Consider the following 20,839-nt stretch of genomic DNA (forward strand, 5'->3'; position numbering starts at 1 on the left):
AGTGTTTTATGTAAATTCGAACCACGAGTCCACATATATGGACATCATTTTTCTCTAAAAGTACATCCTATTAAAAGATTTTAGGTTCCAATAAGCCTAAATAGCAAAGAGAAATAAAAAAATGCATGTAAAAAAACACCTTGGGCCTAAAGAGGAAGAGAGCCAATAATATTGACCTTCAAATGGTTTTAAAAGCTGCTTTTTTTCTAGCCGAAATAAAATAAAGACTTTCTCCAGAAGAAAAAATATTATAGGAAACACTGAGAAAAACTCATTGCTCTGTTAAACATCATTTGGGAAATATTTGCAAAAGGAGAAAAAAAATTTGCAGAAGGGTGAATAATTTTGACTTCAACTGGATGTTACAGACTATGCTTCAAACCATTGTGAGCTGTCTGTTTACATGTTTAAATTTCCAGGGTTATGCAGGTTATGCAAATCTTTGAAATAACCCTTTTGAGGCAAAATCTAAGGTTGTATACCAATATGCTTTCTACTTTACCACAGTTGTGGTCATTTCATTTGAAACAGAAGCAGAGCCCCACCATCCTCCCATGCGCACACTAATTAATGCAGTCCTGTATGCAAAAAATACATACATTGTTAAATATGCCATACAATTTAAGAAATAGGTTTAAAAATGTTTATTCATTTGTGTATATTAAAAGAGATAAGAAAGTTCTCTCATGCAAATGTTTTTTTTCTAAATATTGGGATGATCGGAAACATGAAATTGAGTTTAACTGCTGCTATTATTAGCTGACTTTGAATTCGTAAGTAGAAATTCTCTCAATTACCATAATAATTTGGGTAAAAATTGGAAAAATACTAATTTAATAATAATATTTTGAGTAGAATCACCCAAATTTATAAAACTTTTTTCATACTTATTATTTTTTTCTTACTAAATTATTTTTATTAATCTGTTCTAAAATGACTGTTATAAAGAGACACACACAAGTTTAAACTTAAAAAAAAAAAAACTTAAGACACATTAAATGAGCACCTGAGACATAGGCTCAATCCTAATTTTACCCCTTAGCCCTTCCCCTTACCCCTTGAGGGTTCGGGATGTCCCAATTCTCTTTAGCTTAAAGGCGTAGGGCTAAGGGGAAGCGCTAAATATCCCTTGAAACTAAGATTTTTCAGGACCACACTTGAAACCAAGAGGTAAGAAAATTTCCCAGAATACACCAGCTACAACGGTAGCATGGCTGCACACGGAAGTAAAGAGATGCACAAATTAGTATTATTTACAACAAACGAATCTACGAATTTTTACAACAACAAGCACATGTTTTAATGTAATCATAACCGTGTTCGTGCTTGACCGTCATGCTTTAAAAAAAGAAACGCTAAAATAATAACCGCTACATTTCACAATCTATAATCCCTAATAACAACTCCTGTACAGCAGTCCCACAACATTCTATCGCTTCATGAGAAACTGGAATACCCTGTCTGAAAAGTCTAGTGCTTGGGAATGACCTTTTTACAGTGTCTGCTATAAAGTTAATGTTGTTTTTGTGTGTTTACATCGATGAATATGGCCAGGGTGTAAATCCACAGTACAGATACGATCTTAGTGCCGCTTTATATCTTTATGATAACATAATATATGCTGTCAGTGATTTAATGAATATAAATACCAAAACATAATGCAACTAAAATACTACAGCAGTCGTGATCGTCTGATCTCATATGAAGCAAAAGATCGTGATGATGTGTGCAGATGCTGTAGTGCTGTCCCATTTCTTAGGGGTAAATTTTGAAGCCCTTCCCCTTCACACTCTGTTTCAAGGGGTACAAAAATAGAAGTTGGATTGGGCCTTAATAACTACTACTAAACTTTTTTCAACAGCAGAAAGCACAGTAGGTTTTAAAACACTGTGCATATTAAAGAAGCATGACTTTTGTTTAATTCTTCTTTTTTCCCTCTCTTTCAGGTATTACCAGATGCCAATGGCTTATAATCCGTATGCATATGGGCAGTATAATATGCCCTACATGCCCTATCAAGCCCAGGGCCAGGCTGGATACCCTGGAGCCCCTGCAACACAGCAACCCTACCCCTACCCTCAACAACCACCCCAACAACAGCCCTATTACCCCCAACAGTAGAGCAACAACCTCCGCGACTACAGCCACACTCATTCCTGGAAACTAGCAATCTTCTTACTGCACTTATCTATTAACACTCCTGCACTCACACGCACTTGCTCTCTACTTAACATCTCACTGGATCTGGGCGGGGTTTAGAACACAGGCCACACCCCTTATATTGGAGGTCAGGGTTTTAGAATGTAAGCCACACCCTTTATATAGGAGGGCTGAGTTTAGAATGCAAGCTCTGCATCTTGTATGGGAGGGTGGGGTTTAGCTCACAAACCACACCCTTTCTATAGGAGGGCGGAGTTTAGATTACATGCTCTGCCTCTTGTATAGGGAGGGCAGGGTTTAGAATAAACCACACCCCTTGTATAGGAAGGCGGGGTTTAGAATACAACTGCTGCCGCTTGTAAGGGAGGGCAGAGTTTAGAATGCAAGCTCTGCCTTTTGCATTAGAGGGTGGAGCTTATAACAATCCATACCTCATTTATAACAGGGTGGAGTTTAGAAAACAAGCTCTGCCTCTTGAATGGAAGGGGGGGGGTTAAAACAAACCACACCTCTTTAATAGAAGGGAGAAGTTTAGGATCCAAGCCCCGCCTCTTTTATGGAAGAGCATGGTTTATAATAAACCACACCTCTTTTATGGGAGGGTTGAGTGTAGAATTCAAGCTCTGCCTCATGTATGAAAGGGTGGGGTTTAAAACAAACCACACCTCTTTTATAGGTGGGTGGAGTTTAGAATAAGATCAGCCTCTTGTGTGGGATTGCTGGGTTTAGAACACAAGAAACACCCCTTTTATCGGAGGGTGGAGTTTAGAACTAAAGCCACACCCCTTGTGTATCAGAGTGGAGTTTAGAACATAAACCACACCCCTTGTATATCAGGGTGGGTTTCAGAATACAAGCTCTGACTCTTGTATGGGAGGGCGGGGTGTAGCTCATAAACCACACCTTTTTATAGGAGGGCGGAGTTGAGAATACAAGCTCTGCCTTTTCTATGGGAGGGCGGGGTTTAGAATACTAGCTCTGCCTCCTGTATGGGTGGGTGGAGTTTAGAACACTTGGCCTGCCCCTTGTGTAAAAAGGTGGGGTTTGTAACAAGCTCCGCCCTAATATGGGTGCACTTTCAAGCTGAAGGTTCATGTTGCAGGTGTGCTCGTGGAGGGAAGATCTGATCTTTTTTTGCGCTCTATCTGTATCTCTCTCTCTCTTTAGCCCAAAGTGAAGCTGCTGGCTGCCTGCCGCTGCGTATATCTTATTTTTGTAATGAATACTGACATGTAATCTAATGCGCGAGCTGTTGATTTCTTACCTGATGATGATGATCATTTAAGTGCTGGGAGAAAGGCCGTGGTTGTGTCCTACTGTAACCCGTTGTACAATTATACCTCCTTCTGTTCGGTCTACAATCATCGCCTCTGGGAAAAGGAGCAGTTCTAGAGTATAGATTTGTCACTAAAATAATTCCTTTTTGTTTCTGTTGATTTCATGTGATTAAAATCTGTCTGATATTAACGTCCGAGGTTTAGTTTGTCTTTTATCGGTGATGGTTTTGAGGCTGTCGGTGTAGTTTCAGCATTTTTGCTCATTGTCAGCGACTCTCCGCATTGTTTCGCCTTCATCCGGAGCCAAATCCAACAGCTGAGCACATTGAGTTCAGATTAATAGGCTGGGCTGCGAGTCTGGGTGTCACCACACATGAATTCAAGTGTGTTTGTTCGATAATTATTCCCTCTGCTATTTTTGTCCTGTAAGAGCCATGCTGAACTGACTGTCTCCATGGATACAGTGAGAAGAGAATCTTTTTTTTTTTTTTTTGGTGTGTGTGTGTGTGTGGATAGATGAATTGAGGTATTGGAGAGATTATGTAAGGTTTTCTTTCAGTCGTAACTCTTAGCATTGTTATTTATGACAGACTACAACAAAGTCAATGTCCTGGTTACCTGCTAACGAAGGTTGCATGTTGTAAATTGTGCGTAAAAAAGCGAACGCATCACTGCAACTTCAGTTCTAACCTTTGAGTATTAAATGACTCTCTAAAAGCTTCGTACACATGTTATATAATGTAATTAAAGCCACTGGCGTCATGCCTTCTCAGCTGCTGCCTCTTACTGACAAGCATTCAGACACCCTTCACTTCCGGAAATGCGCTTGCATTACTTTCAAGCTTGATAAATGAGCTGGTGTTGGTACAGAGGTCCAGAGTTCAACTGTATATTACTTTGGATTCACTGGATATATTAGGAATTCCGAATTCATACGAATAAGCCACTAAATCAAAAAGTTATGAATTGCCATGAGATTGTGTTGATATTGCTCAGATGACACGTCAAACAGACACGAGTGCTCCTGACAGATTTACACTAGTTTATCCTCCATTTCTTGGGTCTAAATAAATTGATAATGAGCACTTTTAACTTCTCCCGGATCCTCCCGCTGACCTGCAGGTACCCACACTAGTGGATACTGCTCTCTTATTGGCTGTAGGTAATCGGAATCACTGATGTTATAATTAGGCAAGTTATTGTATAATGATGGTTTGTTCTGTAGACTATCAAAAACACATAGGTTAAAGGGGCTAATAATTTTGACCTTAAAATAGATTATAAAAATTAAAAACTGCTTTTATTCTAGCCGAAATAAAACAAATAAGACTTTCTCTAGAGGAAAAAATATTATCAGACATATTGTGAAATTTTTTTTGCTCTGTTAAACATCATTTAGGAAATATTAAAAAATAAAAATAAATAAAAGGGGGGCTAATAATATTTTTTCTTCTGGAGAAAGTCTTATTTGTTTTAAGAGCAGCGTTTTTTTTTTTTTTCCCCCTCCCAATCAGCATGCGGTATCAAATTCCTTTAAAACAACACTCTTCCAGCAGTTATTCACATCCAATATCTCACTTGTCATGGGGGGCATGCATGAAATGTTCCTGAATAAAAGTGAAAGTGCCAAACAGTTAAATCAAATCAAAGTTTATTTCTAGAGAAACTTAAATACAACCTTTGGTCAACCAAGGTGCTGCACAATAGCAGTAGCAGGTAAAAACACCAATACACTACAATAAAAACAACAATATAAAACAATAGTAACAACAGTAACAGTTTCCCAGATTAATTTAGTAAAGCCTGGAACTGCCGTTAGCAAATGTTTAATGCACTCGAAAAAAAGATGAGTCTTGAACATTCATTCATTCATTTTATTTTCGGCTTAGTCCTTTTATTAATCAGGGGTCGCCACAGTGGAATGAACCCCCAACTTATCTGGCATATGTTTTACGCAGCGGATGTCCTTCCAGCTGCAACCTGATTCAATCTTTAACATCGATTTAAAAATAGATCGAGTGGGTGCTATTCTGATTTTTAATGGTAACTTATTCCATAGTTTCGAACCCACAACTGCAGAGGCTCCATCGCCCCTGCATTTGAGACAAGATCGGGGTGTTTGCTATAGATTGCAGTCGGAATTTATTCCAAGTGATCAGGTTTGGGCCTTAGTAGTGATCAGATCAGAAAGATAAGGTGGCGCTAGGTTATGCAAAGTTTTATAAACAAAGAGTAAAATTGTATAGTCTATTCGGCAACCAATGTAGTGATCGCAATATCGGCGCGATATGGTCAAATTTGTGGCTACTCGTGAGCAAACGGGCGGCCGCATTTTGGACCATTTGAAGTCTAGAAGTAGAAGATGAAGGTAGACCAATATATAAAGAACTACAATAATAAATAATAAAAGCAGGAAAAGCTGTTTCAAAACCCTTCCTGCTTAGGAAGGGTTTCACTTTGGCTAGTCATCGTAGATGATAAAATCTTGTTCTTACTATTTTGCTTATTTGTTTGTCAAGTTTTACAGTTAAAGTCAACAAATTAAAAATGAAACACCCGAAAGTACATGAAACTCCGGAGGAAATATTGCATAGCGTGGTGACGCAATGACGTTAACGAATTATGTGCTTTAACATGTAAAACGAGATCCTGAAAGGAACATTCAATAAGCAGCTCATGCAAACACCTTCATCATATTATTGTCATATTCAGATTAATTTAGTCTTGTTTGTCTATTAAACACAAATTTGTTTGCTGGTAAGTTTACATTACATCACGTTGAGTTTCTTCTGTTGAACACAAAAGAAGATATTTTGCAAAATGTTGTAAACCGGAAATCATTTACTTACATATAGTTGTTTTTCCTACCATGGATCTAGATGGTTCGAGTTTTCAACATCATACTTCAGAATACCTCATTTTGTGTTCAACAGAGAAAAAAACTCATAAGGTTTGGAACAACTTGGGTGAGGGTGAGCAAATGGTGATAACTTTTTAATGATCATATCTTTTTTTAATTTATAAATTAATAATTATATTGTGTGTGAACGATCCTTTAAATGCAAAATTGACAATTGCAACTGGATTTCAACTGCTAAATATTGCTAAACAACCATAATCCTGCAGGACTGCCTCAGATCCCAGTGATAAAGCTTTCAAGGCAAGCTTTGCTATTTTAAGGCAAATAATTCGATTACTGGTGTCCATGTTAACGAAGTCACTAATAGTTAGATTGCTGTATTTCTATGTGTACAGCACTCCAATAAGGCGAATAAATCGGCATACTCCACATGTCTTAAACCCATTTCTGTTTAGTCTGATTATGACCTTAATCTGATTATATTAATCAAAAATCACTGTTTACATGTTCGACTCTTAATCAGAGTATTGTCTTGATCATATTAAAATCGTATTATTAGTAATAAAGTAAACGTAGTCACTATCAGCATTTCTGCTGCCCTGAAAAAAATATTCAAAGATGATTCCTTGGATTTACTTAAAATCTTTAAGTTAAGTGGTCGTAAACAGTTTATTTGGGATGAATTTAAACAAAGTTGAACATTACTACATTTTAATTGTTTGTTTAAATTCAAAACAAATTTGTAAGCGTCCCTGCTGAAAAATCCAGTTTAAACCAGCTTTGGCTGGTTGGCTGGTTTTAGCTGGTTGACCAGCATGGTTTTAGAGGGGTTTTGGCCATTTCCAGGCTGGTTTTCAGTCATTTCCAGCCTGGTCTTAGCTGGTCAGGCTGGAAAATGACCAGCTAAATCCAGCTAAAACCAGCTTGACCAGCCTGGTTTAAGCTGGACATAGCTGGTTTTGGCTGGGCTCCCAGCCTGGCTAGGCTGGTTTTAGCTGGATTTAGCTGGTCATTTTCCAGCCTGACCAGCTAAGACCAGGCTTGAAATGGCTGGAAACCAGCCTGGAAATGGCCAAAACCCCTCTAAAACCAGGCTGGTCAACCAGCTAAAACCAGCCAACCCGCCTAGGCTGGTTTCAGCTGTTTTTTTCAGTAGGGAACAAATTTGCAGGCATGATTTTTTTTCAGTGTGTGCTTACACACCTTCAGAGACCGAAATAACTCCAGATTGATCATCACAGCTATACATTGTATTCACAATCAACGTTTATCGTATTATTAGTGAAAAAGTAAACATAGTCACTATCAGCATTTCTGCTGCACTGAAAAAAATTATTCGATGATGATTCCTTGGATTTACTTAAAATTTTAAGTTAAGTGGTCGTAAACAGTTTATTTGGGATGAATTTAAACAAACAAAGTTGAACATTACTACATTTTAATTGTTTGTTTAAATTCAAAACAAATACATTTGTAAGCAACAAATTTGCAGGCATGATTTTTTTTTTCAGTGTGTGCTTGCACACCCTCAGAGACCGAAATAACTCCAGATTGATCATCACGGCTATACATTGTATTCACGATCAACCTGATGAAAGCCCGTTTCCTGTTAATGCTTCATTTCCCGAACTCCTTTGACCTCGACTGATCAATCACACGCTGACAAAAGCAGGTGTGAAATTCTGCCTATGAGTGTTTACCGTAAAAAAAACACACTCTGTAGCTGATGATGAGCGATTTATTGAGAGAGACAGGTGTGTGTGTGTATGAGTGTATTAATATCAGTGTTTTCAGAGGCTTGGACTTGTCTAAATCGCTGATGACGCAAGAGAAAGTGTCATGTTGAGTGCTGGAGGTCTTCGATTTGCATGTCTGTGTGTCTTTGGAGTGAAGTAAGCTGGAATGCTTTGATATGCTTCGACATTGACTGAGCTCTTACTGTAGCCAGACGTACTGGGACATTATGAACAAGTGTATGAGCAGGTGCACGTCAGGACATCTCATCCTCTGGAGACCAGACAGAGATTCTTGAGCAGCTAATACGGGCGACTTATTTAAACGACTCTGTTTATGTAATGTAATAGCTGGTACTAGAGAGTAGAATGTGCACAGGCTCACTGGACACTTTATTAGGTACACCTTTGCTTTCAAGGGGTCATGAACTGAGACATCGAAATTCGTTTTGGTTGACAAGTGTTTGGGAAAGTAATATATTGTGATCTTGTGTTGCTTCATTTTTAAAAAAAAGATAACTAACTGTGGTGTTTAGCTACTTTTAAAGGAAAGTAATGTGTGTTAAGTTACTTTTTTTGTATAATTTCGGTCGTGCAGGCTGGGCTAATACACTGAAAAAAAAGATTCATTGAATTTACTCAATTCTTTGAAGGTAAGTGGTTGCAATCTATTTATATGGGCTGAGTGTATACAAACAAGTTACGTTGAACATTACTACATTTGATTTCAATTCAGCCCATATCAATGGTTTGCAACCTTCAAAAATTAAGTAAATCCAATGAATCTTTTTTTCAGTGTAATGCGATGTGGCTGCATATCAGCACTGGTAGGAGGTGTGCGTAGGCTTGATGCCGCAGGCTGAGTGCTTTAGTGTCCCACCAGTGATAATATACAGCAGGGGTGTTGCTAGACATAAAGCTCTACTGGGGCACGTCCCCCTTCATAAAATAAAAATTATAAAATTATATATATATGCACAAAAAATATTTATTATAAATAAATAAAAGTATTATTGTTATAATACAATTATTATTCTAAATAATTTATCCTAAATGTAACTGGAAAATAATCATTTAAAAAATCTTTTGCATAAATATTAATTTCATTTGAATGATACACAAAAAAATAAGTTTTATAGAATTATCTGTTGTTTTAGACTTGACACGTGGCAGAGAATTAGCTTTAAGTTTTACCTCCCTGACTCGTCACTTGCTTCATACAAAAAAATCTATGAGAAAGCATGCATAGTAAAGATCTCCATAATCTTATTTAAACTTTAGTTTTGTCGACTGCGTGCCGACACCTCCGCATAAAAGACTGTTAATGCCGGTTTTGCAACGCATGAGCGACTCGTGAGCAGCAGGTGTTTTTTCGGCACACGTGTTAACAATCAGGACTGGCACTGGGAGAAGAGCATTCTTTGTTATTTTAGAATAAGGTTTACCTTAACTTAAATCACCTTTATGACTCGCCTACGCACTTCATTTATTGTACATTTAGTCATTTTAGTTACCCTTGTTTACCCTTTTGTTAATAAATACACATCACAATTATGTCTTTCCTGTGTTGACAATACAGTAACAGGCTCTACAAGTCAGACGATCTCATTATCCTTCAGATTTGGCCAGATAATAAGCTTCTCATTTGTATATTTTAATTAAAAATATTTTATTGTTAATTATTTTGACAGTGGAAAGCTGTCTGGTGCCCCGTTATTTATCTGTTATTTCCACATTAATTGGGACCCTCGTGCGAGGCTAAAATAACAATATTAATCTCAAAACCAAAATATTGATATTAATATTTGTTATAAATCCAATTTTCACTACAGATTTGGTACCCCATGAGGCTAAATGATCATTATTAATATCAATACCAAAATATTGATGTTAACATTTGATAAATCCATTTATCACTAACTGTTTATTCAGTTAAACATTAATTTTGAACTTTAGGCCTACATAAGCTTAAAACAGTGATTTTGGATGACCTTAATCCGACTAAAGTAATAACTGAACTTACTTACCCCTTAATCGCGTCTAACACCCCAGTTTGTCACGGGGGCATGAATGAAATCTTCATGAGTGAATGTGAAACTGCAGAACTGCAGTTAAAGTCACCCAAAATTACAGCAACTCTTACATGAAAGCACTTCACGTAAACATCTTAATTATATTATTGTCTGTTAAGGCGAATAAGTAGATTACTGATGTCCATGTAAGCGTAGTCAGTAGTGTCTTTGAAGTAAGTGAAAGATCCAAAAGAGCATCCTGCTGATTTAATTCAGAAGGGCACTTTTTTGTCAGACGGCTCACCGGTCAGGTATACATCCGCACTAAAATATCGAGGTGAAAGTCATCATAGCTTGCGTAGAACAGATCCAGCTCCCCAACCCAACTTTGAGAATAGATTAAGACGATACTTTTTTTTAATCAGCCAATAAAGCTGCGGTCACACTGGGCTTTTCCTCCCATAGACTTCCATTCATACGCACGCGAATGTGTCAAACTGGAAACGCAAGGTCATGCGTCAAGCTTGGTGAACTCTGACCTGCGAAATCGCAGCACTTGACTGCGTGAGACCAATCGAGGATCAAAACAGGACCTCTCTGGACAGAAATTTAAAGCAAGGAGTGATCGCTCGCTTTTTTTAATGTCTAATCATCTTGTTTAATCCCGCCCCTTTTCGCAGCGCCGTACGACAGAATTTCGCACATGTGAAACTGATGTGAAACTGCGCTCACACTTGATTTTTCCTCCGATAGAGTTCAATTCATACGCATGCGAATGTGTCAGACCGGAAATGCGAGGTCATGCGTCAAGTTTTGCATGTTGTTGCGGTGCAAAGTTCAAGCCCGGTGTGACCGTAGTTTGACAGAGTCTCGCGATAATGCAGCACGTTAATGCCGATAACATCCCACCACTACAATCAATCAATTAATCAATCAATCAACTTATATTTATATATATACTATGACCAAGGTTGACCAAAGTGCTTTACACAAGTAAAAGCAAATTATACAACACAACAAAAAAGCAGACAATGCAAAACAATACAAAAAAAATCTATAAAAATAAACAAACATTAAAACATAACGACGTGTCAGTGCCATTCATTAAAAGCCAATTTAAACAAGTGGGTATTTAAAAAGGGCTCAGTGATTGTACGAAGCTCAGTAGGAAGGGTGTTCCAGAGTTTGGGACCTGCCACTGCAAAAGAGCGACCACCCCACTGCTTGTATCTTGACTGAGGGATTTTAAGCTGAAGTTGGTCAGCAGATCACAAAGCTCTGGGTTTGTGAATGTGCAAAATTTAGCATAAATAAGTAGGAGCAAGGCCATTGATGGCATTAAAAACAAACATCAAAAGTTTAAAATCAATTGTAAACTTAACAGGGAGCCAGTGGAGGGAGTAGAGAATTGGTGTAATGTGTTCACTTTCCCGATGTTAGTTAACATGCGAGCAGCAGCATTTAGCACAAGCTGCAAACGATGAAGACATGACTGGTTAACTCCAACATAAAGTGCATTACAGTAGCGAACTAACAAAAGCATAGATGGCTTTCTCAAGAAAGTGTATATAATCGTGTATAAAAAAAAGAAAATCCAACACGGAGAGTATCAAAAAGCCTTTTGTACGAGGAGTTACTTTCTTGTGTCTTTCATTCACATCTGCAGCTGACGCCAGAACAGCAGAAACCATTGCTACTTCACAAATGTCACTTTAGAGCTAGTATTGGAATGATGCTTTAGGGCGGGGGTGTCCAAACTCGGTCCTGGAGGGCCAGTGTCCTACTGAGTTTAGCTCCAGATCCAACTCCTGCTAGGAAGTTTCTAGCATATCTAGTAAGAGCTTGATTAGCTGGTTCAGGTGTGTTCGATTAGGATTGGAGCTAAACTCTCCAGGACACCGGTCTCCAGGACCGAGTTTGGACACTCCTGCTCTAGGGTAATGTCTAAAGTGATGACAAAACAGGTGATTTTTGCTCACATTTTAAGATTATAAAGCTATGGTCACACCGGGCTTTGTATGTGCGAAATTCTGTCGTACAGCGCTGCGAAAAGAGGCGGGATTAAACAAGATAATTAGACATTTAAAAACGCCAATGATTGCTCAATATTTTAAATTTCTGTCCAGAGCGGTCATGTTTTAATCTTCAAGTGGTCTCAAGCAGTCAAGTGATGCGATTTTACAGGTCAGAGTTTACCAAGCTTGAACTTTGCACCGCTGCGAAACTTAACGCATGACCCCGCGTTTCCGGTCTGACGTATTCGCGTGCGTATGAACCGAAGTCTATGGGAGGAAAAGCCCAGAGTGACCGCAGCTTTAGGCTGAACATCATGAAATGCCATCAGTTTGCAGAGATCTCCCAGAAATCTCTGTTGCAATCTGAAGATCACAATAGTTAACCCCGAAATCCAAAGTAAAGCAAACACTAGCAGATTACTATGGTATAAATACAACACTACAACATACAAAAGAGAGAGATCGACAGAATGTCACTTACCTGTTCTTTAATGATTTGTTCAGCTGTAGTATGAAATGTTCACTGAAAAAATGCTGTTTTTCTCTGCTAATGACTTAATATGTATCTTGTTGCACATCCAATGCACTGAATCTCTGAAATTATGAATATTTAAAATAGGCACTATCCTTATTAATGAACTGCATAGTTGCAATCTAAACAACTACATTCTTGCCTAAAAAAGCCTCAAAAGTACATTATGTTGTCCAACAGCTGCAATATTTGTCAACCTGTAGTCCTCTGCTTGCCACTCTTGTGGGCGGAGTAATACACAAGGGTGAAGAGGCTGCATGAGTGCTGTTATTACTTTAAAATCTCACGGCCGTCAGCCAATCAGATTCGAGAACCAGACAACACTGTTGTATAAAAATATATGGATGTATTTGAAAAATGTCAAGCCCTTTTACGGCAAAAGAGTAAACAACACAAAAAAACACACGCAAAAAATATTTTTGTTGTTTGTTCAAAGTACTTAAAATGAGCTGAAACAACACAATTCTTGAGATTGATTTGGGGACAACTTAACTGTTTTATATTCAATCCACTTACATTTGTGAAAGCATTTAAGTTAACTTAATCGGTGTGTGTTGGGACAACATGAAGGAATTGTTTGAAACCCAGTACTTTTTACAGCGCATTTAAAAAAACAAACTTTTTTTTCTGCTTGTTCAAACTACATCTTAAAAATGAGCTGAAAAACACAATTCTTGAGATTTTTTGCGTCACTCATTAATTTTCCTTTGGCTTAGTCCCTTATTTATCAGGGGTCACCACAGCGGAATGAACCGCCAACTTATTCAGCATATGTTTTACGCAGCGGATGCCCTTCCAGCTGCAACCCATCACTGGAAAACACCCATACACACTCATTCACACACATACACTACAGACAGTTTAGCTTACCCAGTTCACCTATACCACATGTATTTGGACTTGTAGGGGAAACCGGAGCACCCAGAGGAAACCCACGCCAACACGTGCAAACTCCACACAGAAACGCCAACTGGTCCAGCCAGGACTCAAACCAGCAACCTTCTTGCTGTGAGGCGACAACACTACCCACGACGCTACCCTTAGTAGAAGTTTGATATAATCGTTTCTTATTAAACTAGTATTAGTAGTGAACTAGTAAATCTACTATTGTTTTATTTATTTTTATGTTGTTTTTTACTTCTGTCAAGTAAAACAGCTGATGAAAAACATCAGCAGACGGACTGAGGAGGAAAACAACGCTTTACAGAGCCTGAATTATTCTCTCTGTGTTGGTTTCTGGAATCATTCAGACAGATGGAGGAATATATTTACATGGATACACACATTTTAGCATTTTGGATTCTCAATCGATGCTCAACAGGGGATCTGTACACTAGTAAAACATTCATTCATTTTCCTTCATCTTAGTCCCTTTATTTATCAGGGGTCGCCACAGTGGAATGAACTGCCAACTAATCCAGCATATGTTTTATGCGGTGGATGCCCTTCCAGCTGCAACCCAGTATTGGGAAACACCCATACACACACTCATCCACTATGGCCAATTTAGTTTGTTCAACTCGCCTATAACGCATGTGTTTGGACTGTGGGGGAAACCGGAGCACCCGGAGGAAAACTAGGCAAACACAGGGAGAACATGCAAACTCCCCACAGAAATGCCAACTGACCCAGCTGGGACTCGAACCAGTGACCTTCTTGCTGTGAGGCGACAGTGCTAACCACTAAGCCACTGTGTCGCCTTTCATTCATTCATTCATTTTCTTTTCGGCTTAGTTCTTTTATTAATTTGGGGTCGCCACAGTGGAATGAACCGCCAACTTATCCAGCATATGTTTTTACGCAGAGGATGCCCTTCCAGCTGCAACCCATCACTGGAAAACATCCACACACACTCATTTACACTCATACACTACGAACAATTTAGCTTATTCAATTCACCTACCGCATGTCTTGGACTGTGGGGGAAACCGGAGCACCCGGAGGAAACCCACGCCAACATGCAACATGCAAACTCCACACGGAAATGCAAACTGGCCCAGCTGGGACCCGAACCAGCGACCTTCTTGCTCTGAGGCGACAGTGCTAACCACTGAGGCACTGCGTCGCCTTATTAAAACATATCAAACCAAAATATTTGAAGAGCGCTGAAGTTCGTCTCCTCTGCATCAGTGCTGAGTAATGAAGCGACTGGCGCTGGCGTTAAATTGGGCTTGTTTTGAGATGTTTCTGTCCTGCATCCTGTCAACTGCACAACTGCAGCTGCTCTTCCCACCATCACACTCCATGAACAAACACACACACACACACACACAACTCTCTGACAGCAAAACAACTGGAATATACTGGAGAAGAATAAAATCTCCTCTGCATGTGTTTGTTTGACTGTGTGCGTGCATGTGTGTGTGTGTCTGTTTGTTAGACTGTGTGATTGTTAGTGTGTATGTGTGTGGGTGTGTTGATGTGTTTTTTGGTTGTGTGTTTGTTACAGTGTTTATGCATGTGTGTTTGTGTTTCTTAGTGTGTGCATCTTTGTGTGTGTGTTTGTAGACTGTGCATATGTGTATTTGTTAGTGTTTGTGCGTGTGCATGTTTGTGTGTGTGTGTTTGTTAGTGTGTGTGCATGCGTGTGTTTGTTGGTGTATGCGTACATGTGCATGATTGTTTGTGTGTGTGTTTGTTAGACTGTGCATGTGCGTGCTTGTTAATGTGTGTGTGTGTGTGTGCGTGCGTGTTCATGTTTGTTTGTGTGTGTGCGTGTTCATGTTTGTTTGTGTGTGTGTTTGTTAGACTGCGTGTGTGTGTGTGTCTGTTTCTGTGTGTGTTTGTTAGTCTGTGTGTGTGTGCACGCATTTGTGGGGGATCTGTCTTCGTGTGTGTTTGTTAATGTGTGTGTGTGTGTGTGTGTGTGTGTGTGTGTCTATGTGTCTGTTAGTTTTTATGTGTCTGTGTGTTTGTTAGTGTGTGGGGTTAGTTTGTGTGCGTTTCGGTGTGTGTATGTGCTTGCATGTTTGTGTATGTTTCTGTGTGTGTGCACGCATGTGTTTGTTAGTATGTGTGTGTTTGTTAAGTGTGCATGTTTGTCTGTGCATGTGTGTGTGTGTGTGTGTATGTATGTATGTGTGTGCGCGTGTGTGTGTGTGTGTGTGTGTGTGTGTGTGTGTGTTTGAGAAAGAAGTGAGATTACAGATCAACACTAATGCCAGCTCTCAGTGTTGTCGTGAAGTGTTGTTGAGTGTCTGTAATGTCTGCACACTGGACTGCTTTCATTAACAGCAGCATCAGGCGGCTCTGCTTCTATAGGTGTCTCTACAGTGGAGCATTATCTCAGAGTCTGTCAAACGGTACAGCCATATGGCACAGAGAGACTCAATCCACAGCTGGGAAGTCTAGTTGCGGTACATCCACCCATAGGTGTGTGTGTGTGTGTGTGTGCGTATCTTTTCATCTAACAGGTGCTCCTTGCAGTATTTAGTGGCTTCTCTGTCTGCTTCTGCACAAATTCTCAAAATGTTATCTGTAGATGTGAATATTAAACAGCTTAGTGTCTCATACAGGCTACTGAAACTCTACTATTCAATTCACCTTTATTTGTATAGCGCTTTTACAATGTAGATTGTGTCTAAGCAGCTTCACATAAAAGATCATAGTAAACTGAATCTGTGTCAGTTCAGTTTTCAGTGTTTAAGTTCAGTTCAGCTCAGTTCAGTGTGGTTTAATATTCACTGCTGAGAGTCCAAACACTGAAGAGCAAATCCATCGATGCGCAGCTCTACAGATCCTGAACCATGCAAGGCAGTAGCGACAGCGGAGAGGAAAAAAACCTCACCAATTGGCGAAAGTAAAGAATTAAAAAACCTCGAGAGAAACCAGGCTCAGTTGGCCACGACCATTTCTCCTATAGCCAAAGGTCTTGTGCAAAGCTGCAGTCTAGGCGCCGGAGACTGGAGAACGCTGGACGTCAGCGAGACTCGTCTGTCCCTGGAGCGTCACAGAAATCAGTCTCATGCTGCCCACTCCTCCAAGACCACCACAGCAGCTGCTCAGGATACGGCCTGGTCTAGGATTATGGAAAACTTGGGATCCTCTCGTCGCGGGTCTTGGATCGCATCATTGGCGCTGCATTGTCTCTGGGGGCCTCGGGATGAGTATCCCCAGGTATAAATAGAGAATAACGAGAATAATTAGCGTAGCTGCTGTTCATAGTGTATATAAACCAAATGCAAAAACCTACGTGGCGCACATTTATGTACCACACCGCTATGTGATGCACTGAGTGTATGTTTTCCTAAAAAGGTAGGTTTTTAATTAAATATTATATTATATAAAAACATTATCAGGAAGGCTATTCCAGAGTTTAGGAGCCATAAATGAGAAGGCTCGACCTCCTTTACTCGACTTGCTGTTCGAGGTACTACCAGAAGCCCTGAGTTTTGAGATCTTAAAGAGCGAGTTGGATTGTAGCGAGACAGAAGATTGGTTAGATAAACAGGAGCTAGATTATTTAAAGCTTTATATGTAAGAAACAATATTTTAAAATCAATACGAAACTTAACAGGCAGCCAGTGTAAGGAGGATAAAATTGGGGTGATGTGATCATATTTTCTAGACCTGGTAAGAACTCTGGCAGCTGCATTTTGTACTGGTTGAAGTTTGTTAATAGAGGATGCTGGGCAGTAAGCGAACAGAGCATTTCAGTAATCCAGCCTACAAGTCAAGTTTTATTTTAATCTCTAAGAAATACACTTGTTAATACAATACATTTTAAAAGGGCTATCATTCATGCTAAGCACTAAAAAATGGGGCCCAAAGTGTCCTTAACTACTATGTACTTGCATCAAAAAATAAATACAATGTGCTTACTGTGTTAATGATGTATTTGAGAACACTTGTGGTGCTCTTGAGTTGGGATACGGGTATGGTTATGGGCAGGTTGGGTGGTATTGGTAGGATTAAGGGTGGGTTAAGGTAAGGGATGGTCAACAGTCTATTTACAAATGTAATTACAGAAATTTATTACAGATGTATTTACATACAGGTATTTAATCAAACATAAGTACACAGTTGACCTTTCAACAGTACTCAAGAGTAGTGAGTATTACGCTGTAAAAAGCTGATGCATTTACATGTAATTTGTGGATGTGTGTAAACGTAACATTCTGTAGTGCATTTAGTTATTGGCCAGCAGGCACACAACATCCTAAGACGGTAATATTAGGTTAATGTGATGTGAAATTACATTAATACAACCAAAATCCAACGTCTGATAGATGTCATAGTGGTAATGTCCACACAACGTCAAGCTGTAACATCATTAGATGTTGATATTTGGTTGATTTTAGGTTTGACAATAATGTTGGCCTGACGTTGGGTTCTGCCGTCAACCCGATTTTCATTTCCAAACAAAATGCAACATCCCTACGACATTGGGCTATAATGTCAATGTGATGTCATGTTGATGTCCTGTGTCTGCTGGGTGTTTAAGGCCATTTCGGTCATCATACAGTAAACATCTGTCGTCATCTCATCAGTGACATGCATCTAAAAAGTCACTGGGTAAATGTGTGTAAAGACTTTGGACATCTTCTTAGACATTTTTAATGCTTCCAAATGGTTTGCTGCATTTATAAAGCCACGATGTCTTGAGGTTGTTCAGTATGGTGTGATTTACTTTCTATGTCTGATTTGATTGGACAGGAATCACAGGGCTGATTGTCTACTTTAGCCAATCCCCAGAGACAAGAAAAAACAAAGTAGTGAAGTAAAAGTACCGATACTGGACTAAAAATATACTCAAGGGAAAGCAAAAATACACACTTTAAAACTACTTAGTAAACTACAATTTCTGAGAAAAACTACTCAATTACAGTAATTTGAGTATTTGTGATTTGTTACTTTACAGCACTGGTCATGACTAATTGGTCATATAATTTCGTACACTATGGATGTCAATTGCTGCTTTTTGCGCCCCAACATTCTTCACAATATCTTGTTTTGTGTTCAACAGAAGAAAGAAACTCTAAAAAGTTTAGAATCACGTGAGTGCGAGTAAATGATAAGCTTTGAATTTTTAATGAAACTAATTTTTATTTAGGTGTACCTTTCACTTGCTTATGATACAGAGGGAGCATGGTAAGATCTGTTTTTCTTTTTAATTTTATTTTGAGAGTTTAAAAAGTTGCTTCCTTAATAGTCTTTTGAGTGTTGTTTTGGCATTATCCCCTCCTGAGTATTTTACCATTACTTTGTCATTTATTATTTGCAAATCTTTAAATAAATGTACGTCTTTTTGTTGGACGTTGCATTTGGTGTGAGTGATTGTTGGAGTGCTGTGGCAGGAGAAAAGTGATGACAAATGACAAATACTCAAATAACTATAATTGAGTAGTTTTTATCAGGAATTGTAGTTTACTTAGTAATTTTATAAATGTGTGCTTTTACTTTGCCTTGTGCAAATGCCCTTAAACAATTACTCATGCACTACAGAATGTTACGTTTACAAATCTGTGCACAGATTGCATGTAAACCCATAAGCCGTTCACATCGTAATACTCAATACTCACTTCTCTTGAGGAATTTTGAAAGGTCTTTTTACTCATACCTTGAGTAATATATACAACAGATACTTGTACTCGCACTACATTTTTGGGCAAGTAATGGTACTATTACTTGAGTAGGATTTTTCTATAGTCTTTCAACCACTGGTGATGATTGTTCGCTGCCCTGCCCTTTATAGTTTTTTATTATTTAGTTAAATTAATTTCTATTATCATAATTGGCCTTTAATATTTTTTGAGGGGGGCTAAATTAAATTCTTTTTTAAAATTTATTTTCCCTTTATGTTATTTTGTTTCGTGTTTCCCTGGCCCAAGATAGGGGAGGCACATAACAATAAAAATAGTGAAATTTATACAGTTGAACTCCCAATAATTCACCGTCCTGTGAATTTCTTTGTCAAATATTTCCTAAATGATGTTTAACAGAGCAAGGAATTTTCCAAAGTATTTCCTACAATATTTTTTCTTCTGGAGAAAGTCTTACTTGTTTTATTTCGGCTAAATATAATATAATAAAAGCAGTTTTTAATTTTTTTAAAACCATTTTAATGTCAGTATTAGCCATCTTAAGCAATATTTTATTCAGATTGTCTAGAACAAACCACCATTACACAGTGACTTGGCTAATTACCCTAACTTTAACCTAATTACCCCAGCCAAGCCTTTAAATATCACTTTAAGCTGTTTACTAGCATCTTTAAAAAATATCTAGTAAAATGTACTGTCATCATTTAATAACAACTGCAGTAACCTAAAAGGCAACTGTAAATCACCTGCCATTTTGTCATTGTGTTATTTTTATATCGTCGCTAATGGTATCCTCCTCCAATCTATGATGTGGATGTCAATCGTTTTTGTCTTTTCCGGGTCTGGTGCGCGCGCGCGCGTGTGTGTGTTTTTGTGCGCGCGCCGCCGCGTGACTGCCAGGAAGAGGCTGAGCGCGTATTTAATTGAGTGTGCTGAAGGCTGCTCGACTGTCAGATACAGAAGATGTTTGACAGACTCACCGGCCACACAACACCTCATTTATAACCATTTCAGTGTTTCTGCCTGTCGCGTTACACAGAGGTAAGCAAAGTTTGATCTCTCTTACGCTTTTTGGGTTTAATTGGACACACTGTAATGGTGTTTACGCTAAGAACAGCGAGTTTTGTGTGTTAAATTCTGTGTTTAGTGATCATTACCGCAACACATTCATTCTGTTACAGACGAGAGCTGACAAAAACACGCACAGTTATTATAGGTTCAAGTGCACGCGAAGTGATACTAAGTACGACTAGCCTACTGGGAGCTTTAATAAATGTGTGTTTTTAAATGGCGTTGTAATACGATTTCATTGCGAGTTTTTGTCTTTTGTTTATGTTTTTGAATATGGACCTAAGAGGTTGTGTGTGTTAAATTTGACCACAATCGTCTTAAACACTTGTTGTCATACATTCCCATACAGTCGTGTCAAAAACATAATTACAATGCTTTTACATGATCCCACATGAAGTGAAAGGCTACTAAGTACAGCTCCTGTATTGGAATAAATGTTGTAGTATGTATATTTACGATTGCATTTTGAGTTGTTGGAATTATGTTTATGTTTTAATATGATAATATAAACCCATGAGGTTTTTGAGAGTTTGGTTTAGTCGTCATTAACACATCTCAAACACTTGTGACTGCTTCATTCTGGTAGTGCAGTCGTTACAGAAACACAATAATAATGGTGATTTCACATGAAGTGATG

At 38.6% G+C, this 20,839-nt stretch overlaps 2 protein-coding genes across 6 annotated transcripts in view; both read left to right on the forward strand.

Annotated features, from left to right (window-relative positions):
• Positions 1-3,627, forward strand: part of pdcd6ip (programmed cell death 6 interacting protein) — a 38,143-nt gene extending 34,516 nt beyond the window's left edge. For both annotated transcript variants that reach the window (XM_056479690.1, XM_056479691.1), the window contains exon 18: positions 1,947-3,627. In XM_056479690.1, coding sequence (XP_056335665.1) covers positions 1,947-2,121 — 175 coding nt within the window. In that variant the 3' untranslated portion in view covers positions 2,122-3,627. The remainder of the gene's footprint in view (positions 1-1,946) is intronic.
• arpp21 (cAMP-regulated phosphoprotein, 21) overlaps positions 1-20,839 on the forward strand; it is a 164,859-nt gene that overhangs the window by 103,052 nt on the left and 40,968 nt on the right. For 2 of the 4 annotated variants that reach the window (XM_056479692.1, XM_056479696.1), the window contains exon 1: positions 20,056-20,172. The exons of 1 other annotated variant lie outside the window; for it this stretch is intronic. The gene's annotated coding sequence lies outside the window, so the exon portion shown is untranslated. Of the gene's footprint in view, positions 1-20,055; positions 20,173-20,839 lie in introns of those variants that run through there. One more of the 4 variants, XM_056479695.1, reaches the window with a different exon arrangement.

This window comes from Danio aesculapii, chromosome 19, assembly GCF_903798145.1.
Source record: "Danio aesculapii chromosome 19, fDanAes4.1, whole genome shotgun sequence".
NCBI classification, from domain to species: Eukaryota; Metazoa; Chordata; class Actinopteri; order Cypriniformes; family Danionidae; genus Danio; species Danio aesculapii.